Source organism: Aythya fuligula, chromosome 19 (assembly GCF_009819795.1).
Source record: "Aythya fuligula isolate bAytFul2 chromosome 19, bAytFul2.pri, whole genome shotgun sequence".
Taxonomy (NCBI): domain Eukaryota; kingdom Metazoa; phylum Chordata; class Aves; order Anseriformes; family Anatidae; genus Aythya; species Aythya fuligula.
The window spans coordinates 8,377,388-8,389,752 of NC_045577.1; the positions used below are offsets into that span (position 1 = coordinate 8,377,388).

Consider the following 12,365-nt stretch of genomic DNA (forward strand, 5'->3'; position numbering starts at 1 on the left):
TACCTGAGTCAACAACAGCTGTTAAGATTACTCCAGTGAGAGGTGACAGATTAATTTGGCTCTAATGTTCCTTCAAATTAACCATGATATCTTTTTGTGCTTCCCGAGGACGAGATTAAAAAGGGTAATGTGACAGTAAGAGAAAGAGTGGATGGTGCTGAGAAGATGATGGGGATGCTACCAGAAAAATAGCAGGGAAGGAGATGGAGGGGAAAAGGAAAGAATGCAGCAGAGTTATGTTATTTTCAAGAAATAAAACTTGTAGAGACTCCTAAACGGGAAGAGAAGAGAAAGGTCAGAGGTAGAGCAAGACAAGTGTGGAAAAGGGGAGAGGTGATGGGTGGATTAGGAAAAGCAATGATGGGAGACTGCGACTGAGACATGGGATTGTCCAGTCTTCTCCCACCTTCCCAAATACATGGAGGAGGCATGGAAGGGAGACATGCACAGAAAACAGAGAAGGCATAAAAAAGGATGAGAGAGTTCATTATGATTTATCCCCATGACTTTTCCATGTTTTGGTTGTATGGAAGTAATATTCAGTATCGTTCCTGCCTAGCTAGCCGTGATCAAGCAAAGGTCAGAGGAAGGTAATAAGAGAGATGCAAAGGAACTTAGCTTCTAATATAAATAAACCTTCCCTAGACTCTCATAATTCTTCATAGTTAAAATATCATGAATAATTCTAAAACAACAGCAATAGTAACATGTATTACTTGCAGCCGTCTGTTAGCTGTGCAGCTATCCCCAGCTTGCTGCACGGACACCCCTGATACCTTTCAGAAGAGCAGGAGGTCGGCAAGTGAAGGAGCATTTCTTGCCAAAGGTGGTCCCCTCGCTGCAGTTGAAGGTGGCTGGGTAGACATGGTACTGGTCTGGGACACCACAGTCCACAGGCTCGCAGGTCACCTGCTTGTTCCACTTCCCATCTGTGCAAGTCATGGTGACGCTGGACTCCATCTGGAAGTAGACACAAGACTACAGCCACCACAGCCAGCGAAGGAGAGATCAAAACTGCTTTAAACCTAGTAACAACCGTTATTTTTGTGTCTCACAAGTCAAGCAAACTGAAACCTGATGACCACCATCATTATGTGGACAGCAGCTACTAAAAACATTGAGGCCACACACAAAACAGTGTCAGAGAACCAGTATGCATTACTGCCACCAGCAGGGTGAAGGATCAGAGTGCTTCAATGTAAAAAGCACTACAAATAATCTGAACTCTTGTCTGCATCGCCTCCTGGGACGAGCCACGGAGCCTACTGCTCTGCCCCATGACCGGAGAGGCGTGTGCGAGCCGGAGCCATTTGGAGCTGACAGCTGTCCCCGATCCTCGCCGCCTTCGGCATGACACAGTCACCCTGAGCAGCCCCCATGTATTTCTGAGATGTTGAATTCACCCTGGGGTTTGAAATGAAAGCCAACCTGGTGTGAAACCGGTTGGGACTCGTGTCTGAGGCCCTCCCGAGGTGTCAGCAGCCCCTGGGAGGAGGCCTGGGCCTCGGCCCACAAAGGGAACCAGGGCCCTGCTGTGCTGGCACCAGGGACACGCATGCTTGAGAGACAGACCTTTTCCTGGAGGATTTTTCAATGGACAGAGTCCAAAGCATCCTGCCCATACGTTCACCTGGCATTTGGTCCAGAAACTCTTTATAAGAGGTCAAATAAAGAATTAGCACCTGTGCTCTGACTTCCCTAATGCCCTAATACTGGAATAGCTACACAGAAGCTACACTTCTCTGGATTTGAGGAATAATCCAAACAGTGCTGCAGACTGAAATCCTGATGTGCTAGGAGGAGAGAAAGAGTCAGAAGTGGGGTAGGAGGGGGGGGGGCAAAGGAGCCACCTGTCCGAGGCTAAGACAAAGAATTTACTGGGTGACTGAAGGACAGGCAGATGCTGGCGAAGAGAACAGAATAAACAACACATCCACTTTCTGATTAAAAAAGGAAAAATGATTACAGATTAGAGGTGAAGAATCTGAACACAGGACTCTTCCCCCCATACCAGAATAAAAAGAAAGACAGCAGAAAGAGAAATGTGAGAAACCCAAACACAAGATATTGTGGAAGGGGAAGATACCGGCAAGGAATCTGACCAAGTCATACAGCAGCACTCCTCTGCCCCCAGGGAATATTTTATTCAGGGCTGGTACGCTCACAGGAGATTTGCACCGCCAACCATTGATCTAGCTTTATAAAAGGAAGGGGAATTTTTCTAGCACACATCAAAGGGACCTGGATTCCCTTTTTGCAAAAACACCCTAATGGTTTCAACAGAAGTTCAGACCTGTCTCCCTTTGATATATGGTTGCATTCAGAATGGAAAAAGCAGTCCCAGAGCTGAGAAACTGGACACTTCCCAAGTGGGCACAAAACCCCTTTTCTAGACCATGCAGTTTATTTAAACAGGGAGTACTGATGATGGAAAAAGTGTCTTTTCTACAAATTTAGAGTAGCACATTTGGGGATTCACAGAGAGCTCAGGTGAAGTGACACTCCACATTCTCATTCCCCGCCATTTTGCTCCCCGCTAGCTACTAATTCTTTGTTCATCAGATCATTTGCACAATTAAAAAATATGTATGCTGTAGATAGATGATGGCTAGAAGATGCCTGTGCTTCCAGGAAGTCACTGTGTAATTCTGATGGCCACAGGAGAAAGGGTGAGAGCATATTTCCATGTCTTCATAATTCATACACATAGCGGCATCACCACCACATTTGCACTCCAGGCTGGGCTGCTCCAGGATACAGCAAAGCCTCCATTTCCCTTAGCAGATGCTGTCATCGACCAGAGCTCCAGCACTGTGGCTGCTGGGTACCTCAACAGCAGGAGGTTAAAACATAACCAAGCTATTGATGACAGGGGCTATGCAAACATTAAGGAAAAGATGTGGGTCTTGCATTGTATCCTGCTGCATGCTGGCTCCACTCCGGGCACAGGAGCTTCAACTCCAAGAATTCACTTATTAGTCTTGGTGTGATCTAGTTTAGGAATAAATGATTGCTCCTTCTAGCTGATACCAGTTGCTGAAGCACAGTATGGTGCAGAAGGGAGTTTCCCTAATGACAGGGTTACACATCAGAGGCTGCTCTACAGCAAACCAAATAAACAGCTCAAGTTCAGAATCCAGACTATAATTCAAAAATTGAAACAGAAGCAATATCCGTGCATGACAGCCACACCTTACAGAAAATGGGCAAGAATGCTTAGCCCAAGCTAACACTTGGGAGGGCATGGTCTTTGTTAGCTGACAGCCTGCTGGAAATGCAGCGTGTCTGGGGCCACCCTCCTTGGAAGGAATCCCTTGTTACAGCTATACCACGCTGCACTTTATTTCTGCCACTGTTCTAGACCATGATATGAAAAAAAAATAAATTACTCTCCTCCACTCCATTTTCAACTTTTTTTTTTTTTTCCTCTCCATGGTACTTTCCCAATAAAACCACTAACTAGACTGGAAGAGTCACCTTCTTCCAGACCCACATGGCTTTTCCTCTTCCTGATACACCGGCAGGGCCATTCCCCCACAGAGACGCAGAGTCCATGTGGGTAAGACCCTGGCTTCTCCGCTTTTTCCGGTAATTTGCTCCACACTTGTATGATGGAAGCTGAGGTTTTCAAGGTCAGACATAATAATGAAACATTTTAGAACACGTCTATCACTCAGCAGCACAACTTCAAGGAACAGGAGTGCATGCATTTCTGCAGGGGAACATAACAGAGCCGGCTTCCCCACAATGCAGAGGACTAAAGCCTTTAGTGCAGAGGACAACAGAAATTATTGCAGATCACACCACCTTACAGCTTCTCCTTCTTGCAGTGTCCCACCTGAGGGTGGGCTCATTGCAGTGCCCGGGTGTAGGGCCCCAGGCTGCTGTGCAGGACTCAGCTCACCCCAGCACCTCAGCAGACCGTGGGGTATTTCCAATTAACTCAGCCTGAGCAGCTCTGCCTTCGGATCTAGCATCGGGACTTTGTGGCAGCATCTGCGCCTGCCTTTGCAGATCTCCTATCCAAAGCCTGAGCGGGCACGTGCCTGTTTCGCCTGTCTGATCTGACAAGGTCACCCAGCTCACAGGAGTCCACATGAAGCACTTGGTTTTCTCATCTGGTTTATTAGCTGTCACTTTGGGCACTTTGTGCTGCTTTGACTGGCATCACAGTAACCGCTTCCCTTCATGTCCTGCCTTCCAAAAGAGGCTTACGCAAGGAGGGAGGGCGGACGAGAAGGAGAAAAGAAAAAAAAAAAAAAAAAGATAAAGTGAGCAATACAGTGAAGAGGATGCAAACTTTAACAAATCTGGTGTCAGAAAGATTTGTTTCTTGGGACTTTTAACAGCTTGGGAGAATTCATGTCTCCTTCCTGCTGCCCAAGATCCCAGTCGGCTCCTTCTTCAAGCGATGCTTCACGTGTGAAGTTTCCTCTCCTTAAAAATGAACAGCTGTGCCCTCCCCTCTAAGTATTCTTCCACTTCTGCCCACTACTGTGCCTCTAATTGAACCCACATGAGCCGTGCTTTCTTTTCCTGGCATGATTGATGATGCCTTTGCACAACATTAGGGAGCTGCTGGGTTTTAAATAACACCTCTTGACCAGAGCAGCAGTGGTGGTAGCTTCAAGGAGAGATGACAACAAGTAACTGAATGAGCAGGGCTTTCAGTGAAGGACAAGGGGGAGGAAGGCAATGAAAGACAAAGGGGGAACGGGGGAGAAAAGAAGAAAGAGCAATGGAGTTGTCAGGGGGGTGGGAGGACATTGGGGGAAAATGAAAACATCCCGAGATCTTCTTTGTGAAAAAAGATACATGATGGCTTTGGCCCCATCAATATGCAAGCCCATTTTTTTTTGTTGCTTAAGTCCCTAAATGATGATGAGAGAGAGCCCAAGAGAGAGTAAACAGCTCTGCTTTTTATTTTTTTTTTTTTATTTTATTTTTTTTCCAAAGAAAAAAAAGAGCAAACAGCTTCTCCTGCAAATGGTGCTGATGTTTTTAGGGTTTGGTGATTTTATGGAGTTTAACAGGATTGGGAACAGGAACTTCTCAGAGAGCAAAGATGAATGAAGTTTTTGACCTAAGACTTATTAAAATGGTGGCTTCAAGAAGAGACAGAGGCCAAAAAGTGCAGGAACTGTCAGGATGATTTTCAAAAAAACCTTAGATGTAAAAGCCTGATTTGAAATGTGACTTGTGCCCCTACATCTCTGAGGTGCTTTTGAAAAGTTTGCTTTTAATTCTCTGTTCATCTTTTTTCTCTGCCTTCCAGTGAAACACAAAAGACAAATGTGGTTCAGATGCTAAACCAGGGCATATTCACTGGTGTGTAAGTCATCCTCACCAACATGTAGTGGTCATGGGCCACTGATATTCAGCCTGCTCTTTGAGACCTTGCACCTCTCTTCAGTCCCCTTCCTACCCAAGAGTGTGAAACATCAGCATGTGCAAAGCCACTTTCCTTCATCCTCCTCGTGCAGCCCTCTGCACTGTGAGTTAAGTGAGAAAAAAGTAGCTCTAGTCCCTCAAATCAGTCAATCAAGACAAATATCCACCAGAATGACAGCAGTGAAACAACCAACAGCTTTGTGCAAAGCTCCTCAATCACAGAATGAAGTCCCTCTGACCACAGATAACAATCTACATGTCCTAGCTCATCTCCAAACGCTTCTGTTCAGAAGACCTGAAGCTGGGAAGCATTTGTGGAAGGAGCACAATGTAATTCAGTACAATGCAATACAAGGAATCCAAACCATGGATTCCAGACTTGCTCAGATAATTCATTTCCTGCATGCATGTTCCACAGGTTCTGGCTAAAAGCACCTGACACAAAGAAATTAAACTGGATGATATTGAAAGAAACTGTCCTTTCCTATTCAACAAATCTCTGAAGCACATGCATAAACTCCTAAAGCGCGTGTTTGAAGTGCTCTGCTGACCATGGATATTTTTAAGATGCTTCGCTCCTTCCCTGCACAGCACAGAGCAAACAAATCCATAGGCCTCACAGTTCTTATTGGGAGAAAAAAAAAAAAAAAGTTGACAAGAAGTGCAATAGTAGATCAGGATGAGAGGAAGCATGCTGTAATAGGCAGTGAATCACATTAGCTGGGGGTGCTAAAATCCTCCACTCCTGTCATATGAATCTGATCAAGGCTCTGAAACCCAACTTCTCTGAGCAAAACCAAATACAGTTGGCTGAGCTTCCCCCAAAGGTACTTTTTGCGTTTAAATAACAGAGCGCTGGTGAAACATGTTTAGGCTGTTTTATTTGGGTTTGGATTCCTGTGTGCTCAATGTACAGCTCCCTTCCAACTATTTCCTGGTTCAGCCATTCAGGCTCGTTTGAGAACTTGTTTTCTGTTCTGTAAAAATGCTCAGCTGGAGCTGGGGTTCTGGTGCTGATGCCAATTAGGATGGAAGAGGCCCAGCTCATGGGGTCCTGTATTTGTTTTGTAATTGAGTTGAAAGGGCTGACTCATTCCCCTCCTCTCTGTCTCCCCCCTCTGCGAGCTCATGAAGAACACAATATTTCACAAATACAGACAGGCTGCTGAGAGTGCCTGCCTGCCCCCAGCCCCAGATGTGCACGCTGCCCCGAAAACAGGCAGAAAGGTGCCGGTGGAGGCCATCACCACCCTGTCCTGACACGAGCCAGCACTGCTAGAGCAGAAAGTACAAACTGGGGTGCCTTCAGCACACCCCCATATCCCGTGCACTTCCCTCCAAGCAGCATGCTGAGGCTGGACCACGCTATGTGCACTCTCTGTCCACCTCTCCGAGGGCAAAGGACACACATTTTCTCAATGTTTAAGGAAATTTGTAGTTCTCCTGCATGTCCCATTCTCTGCAACAGGACAGGCTGCATTAGTGGGAATGGGTTATTATTGCATAGGGTAGGTAAGACAGGTAACACAACCCAAGTCACTGGGTGGGTTTTTGATGCTTTGGTTGGAAGAAAAATAGTTTAGACTCTTCTCCCCCTGGGGATATCATGCATTTCTGCAGTGTCAGAGTATGGCTGGAAGCAGATGGACTGCAGTGCTGCAAAGGAGTTAAGATATCATTAGCCCAAACACTAGGAATAAACATGAGGAACTTTGCCCAGAAACTGGTTGTGTAAAAAACAAACACCACATCTCCAAAAAAACAACCCAAGAAACCCTGTTTGGCTGGGTAGAGCCAGTGAGCTAGGAGAAGGCCTAAACACACATTTAAATATTTTGGGTTGAAAATCTTTAGGTTAGGGCAACACGTAAGATTTTCTGACTATCAGTACCTTGTTCCATAGTCAGATGGCTCCTATTCTGAAACAAAATATTTGGATAAGGTCCTGTCCCAAGGCTGAGCTGAGATTTTGGGCTTTAGGCTGGGTTATTTCTCCACTTCTCCACCCCCATTTGCTCATCCCTCTTTTGCGGGTCATACAAAACCAGCAGGACAAACCTGGCTCTTGCTGAGATCATCGTCCCGCTGGACTTGCAAAATGTAGCCCGTCTTGCAGCTCACGTTGCACTGGGCACCATCATACCACCCGCCACCGGTGCAGTTCAGCAGCGCGTTCTCAATCTCCAGCTTTTGGCAGTCGGTGGCTTCGCAGGAGTAGTGGACACAGCTGGATGGGAGACAAGAAGTGGCATTTGAATTCAGTTCCTGTAATTCATTGAGAAAGAGAGCTGGTCTGACTGACAATGCCGTCACTTGCCAGGCAGCAGGTAAATGGATCGCACACCGACTGCGAGTCAGCCAAGTGCTCATCACCAACGAGCACACCCTTTAGCTATGTCTTGGGAAGAACTGGGACAGTGGTAACAGTGATGACAATGAAAGCAAATTACGGGTCTTGTGGCAAAAGGGAAGAGCCTGCCAAGTCTGCAGAATTACTTTCTGTTCTGCAATATTCACAGGGAGAAACAACACGAACAACAGCACTGTGGCCCTCCTACTCCTGTACCAACATGCATGTGTCCATCCCATGAGAGCAATCTCCCTCCAAGAGCAGTCCTTATGCCCCATCCAATTTAAAACCTCTGCTGAATTCAGGAGTGCCTGATATTGCTAGTGATAAGTGTGTGTGCATGTGTGTACGTGTGAGGACGGGTTTCTCTTATCTTTGAGAAATTCGATAGCAATCAACACATTCATTTTATTCCACTTCACGAGGAACACCAAACATCAGTTGTGTAGCTGTGTTGATAAGCTCTTATCAAGCTCAGCAGCATGCTGTCATTTCAGATCTCTCCGGCTGCTGTCCTGCCATCCATAAAATGTTTCCCTGGATAGAAACTCACTGCTCTCCCTACAGTGAATTATTCTAACGTTTAGCATAACTTGTAAAAAGAGGTTTTGGTTTTATTTTTGTAGACACAGAGATGTCTAGTAGACACAAAGTCTTTCACCGCTTCTGATGACCGGAGTCAAACATTATAGCACATGGTCAAATGTGAGTGTGGGGACAGTCCCCTAGCTAAAGGGCAATGAAAACGCTGAGAGTCTTACAGCATGTGCAAAGATGTTTTGCTGGATTAGAGGCAAAGTTTCTGGGGCTAAAGATTTCTACAAAGTGATATGCCTCTGCTGAAAGGAAAACTAAATTTAAATTAAATACAGTTAAATTCGGAAGAGGGTCGACCTTGATTTAATTCACCATCGATGTGGGTAGGGAATAACCTGAAACACCAAAAGTTATAGAAGGAAGAGAAAGCAATGCATCAATAAACATATTTTGAAATGGATTTCAAGTAAGATATTCCCGTCTCCTAGAAAAAAAAAAAGGTTAAAGCCACCAAAAACCCGTCCACCTTAACTAAGCACAGGACTTAGCATGTACCTGATGTTTTGCTGTGTTCAAAGCACTGTGCAGACATTATCTAATTAATTTTCATGACACCCTTGTGAGACACCTGGGCTGGTGTTGTTATTCCCATGTTACTGATCGAGAAGCACATCTGCACATGTCTCTGCCTGGCTGTATATCAGATTAAACGACAGTATTATGTCCTTCTACAACTCATTTCTGTCCCAGACTAGCACTCTAAGGGAAGTGCCCACTGCTTGTAATTTAAGGTTGCTTGTTCAGTGGCAGCCCTTCCCCAGAGCTCAATGGGCTATAAATAACTTCCACATTCAAACAGATCCTTATTTTCTCATCTTGCACAAAATATTGCTGCTGATGGGACGGAGGAAGAAGAATTCTGCCTCTACATTGGCCAACTCAGTGTCATCGTATACAAGTAGCACACTGTCTACCAGCAGTACAACTGAAGAGTGATGCTCATCACAGAGCATGCTTATCCTGCCTACAGTAGGATCCCCCCCATGAAGGGTTTCATGCATGTTTTCCAGTCCCTGCAACTCACAGCCTGACCTACACATTTAAACTGCCATCGATTTCCCTTTTCACTGATCAATAGGCCCATCAACAAGGCAGGGGAAGAACAAGTGGAGGGTATATCCTAGTGCCCAGGTGGTTTCCTCTTGCAGAAAGATATTGAGGGCGAGCAGAAACAATGAATGATGCCACGTTGAATCCTCGCTACACGTCCCAATTCCATCTGCACATGACGGCTCAGCACTATTTCATTCCCCTCCGTTTTTCAGACAGTGAAGCTGCCATATGAGTTCCTTCCATGCCAGCACTCCAGAGACAAGGAAGTTGACTCATTGAGGAAAAAAATGAACACCATTGCCAAGCCATTCTCAGAAGCACATATTGTGAACCTTGACTGCCATTGCAAAACATGAAAAATCTGAAAACTTTTTTTGCGCAAAACATGGAAAAATTAAATAATAGAAGATCTATTTCATTTAATATCTTACGTGAACCAGCATGCAACACATTGAAGTAGCACTGAATTCAGCCTTGAATGGCTTCAGAGGGAAGGATGAGCCTAGGAAAACCTGTGCAATTTGCACAAAGGGAAATCTGGAGCAACATCACGGCAATAAATGGCATTGTCTTTCATTTCCATCAACGTAAAGGAGAGAAAGAATCCGGTTTCTGGAGTTCAGATCAGGACACCAGATGAACAAGCCTGGGCTTAAAAGTCCTACACAACTGAAACGCCACAGACAAAGGCATTAAGAAACACTTATTGTGATGTTCTTCTTTCTGTTTACAAGTCCCCTTGTGGTCTTCTTAAATGGCCAGGGAACATTTTTAGCCACCCCCTCCAGGCTCCAGATTATGCCTCGGTTAGCAGATCATCTGGGCAGCTCTCTCTGTCTGTAACTCTATATGAATGACTTCAGTGACAAACAATACAACCATTCACTTTTTGTAAAAAAACAACCACTGCCACCAAATGTTTCCAATTTAAATATTTCTGGTTCTCTAGCTACTGGTTCCAATTTGGTATCAGCTACTGTCAGCCATAAATCCCAATGAATTTTGAAGTCACGATCCTGAATTGAGTTCTGCAAATGCAGAATTAAGGAGAAATGAATATCTCCAAGTAGGAAATTTAGACAAAGAACCCATCACATCCATATTACAGAACTGTGGGTTACAGAAGCTCTTGCATGGGTACTGCCACTTAACAGTGGTTAATCATCACATGTTCCAGAAACTATGCATTCCTTGGGACAGAAACAATATGGAGTATCTGAGAATGAAATCACTTCTATAACTTATGTTGCTTCCTGGCATGGGACAGCATATCCCACTTTTCTTGCAATCAAAATTGTGTGACTTCATCAAAACTGCCTACTTGAAGTCTTCCTGACTCCCCAAACGCACCTGGGAATTGCTTGCAAGATTATGAGCTGGTCTGGACAAAAGCTAGGCAAGTGCATGTATCATTAATTGGGATAGATAAGAATCAAGTGCTGGTACCTGGGATATTCTCCAACATTGCTTATTTTACTAGATCCACCTCATGATTCACCTGTTCCTCTTCTTGCTCTAGTAATGTATGATTCCCTAAAACAACATTTTTGCACCAAGCTGAGTGCAAGAAACAGAGAATTTCTTGCACACTTTCCACTGCCTGCACTGTGTTAAAAACATAGATCAAGGCAGACCATTTCAATGATGCAAAAAGCCCTGAGCAGAGTTAGTTTCACATGTAGGCTGAAGTTCTGAGCCAGTTCTTACTTTATTCAAATCCATTCTGCCCATCCCTAATCTAAATGAGCTCAGTCATTAGCCTCTAAATCTTTATTTCGCTGTGCCAATATTGGCCCCAGTTCAGCAAGGCACTTAAATATGTGCTTAACTTCAAAAGCACGGTTAAGTCCCACTGATAGATTTGACTACAGGGGGATGTAAGCAAATAGCTAAGGGCTTTGCTAAATTGGGGTCTTGGTGACACAATCCTAGAAACATTTGTATTTTAACATGTTTATAGAAAATTGTAACAATTAAGTGGAACTCTTCCTTCCTCACATAAAAACAAACCAGCACTTCCTCCTTCGAAAAGCTTACAGCAGCCAAACATTTTTTTTCTTAACCCTGGGGTCAAGCACTTTTCCAAGAACTCATCTTAACACAGTGCCCTAATTATTTGTTTCCTTAGCGACTGCCCTGACACATATATATGCATAGGTGAGCATAAAAGCATACAGCATACACTTGTGGATGAGATGACTCCAACCATTGCCTAGTTTATATCAGAAAAACTTCCTTTTCCTCTGTTTAGGCCAGCCAAGGCTGCAGATCTGAAGCATCCTTAGGTTTTATTCTACATTACCGTACAAACAACGCATGCACATGTGGCCTTCTGATGGTGTTTCTAACAGATGTATCCTTAGCGTGGGCTTATCCTCTCTGTCTGTAGGGAGGTCTGTAAAGACAAGAGCAGGTTCTCTCTCTCTAATCCACACACAGATGTACCATTTGGAAAAGCAAAGGCTGCCAGTCACATTACTTCTCGTAGCTTCAGAAGTAAAAAAGGTATGAACTGCAAACTTGGCAATGAACTTGTCTTATTTGGATTTCAGATGAAATAAATTGGTCTTCTTGCAGTAACAGGAAAACTCAAGAGAAATCTACACAAATCCCTGGGGCAAGGTGGGGACTGGTGAAGCCATGTTGACCATGCCACTGGAAGAAGGATCAGGCCCTTTCCTTTTGCATGCTTGCCCTCAAATCTGGTTCACAAGGGTGACCAAAAGAGTGGGCTCACCACCATTATGGTCCCCTCAGCAACCTCAATACAGTTACTATTGAATCCAACCCCATTAGTCATCCCCAAAAAAATAAATCTAAACTGAGAGGGTCAGGAGTGCACGCAACCCTTGAGATTTACAGAAAACACCTGGTCCAACCCCAGGTGAGCTGTGGGGAAGAAGAGGCAGGGGCAGTGCTCCTGGGGGCACTGGCTCTGCCCTTGGCCCTGGGGGCTCCCAGTGTACCCCACTGC

The 12,365-nt window shown here is 44.9% G+C and overlaps 1 protein-coding gene across 1 annotated transcript in view; it reads right to left on the minus strand.

Moving 5' to 3' along the window:
- Nucleotides 1-12,365, minus strand: part of PAPPA (pappalysin 1) — a 181,060-nt gene that overhangs the window by 34,915 nt on the left and 133,780 nt on the right. The window contains exons 14-15 of the mRNA XM_032200161.1: nt 7,450-7,618; nt 777-960 (exon numbers count right to left, since the gene is read on the minus strand). Coding sequence (XP_032056052.1) covers nt 777-960; nt 7,450-7,618 — 353 coding nt within the window. The remainder of the gene's footprint in view (nt 1-776; nt 961-7,449; nt 7,619-12,365) is intronic.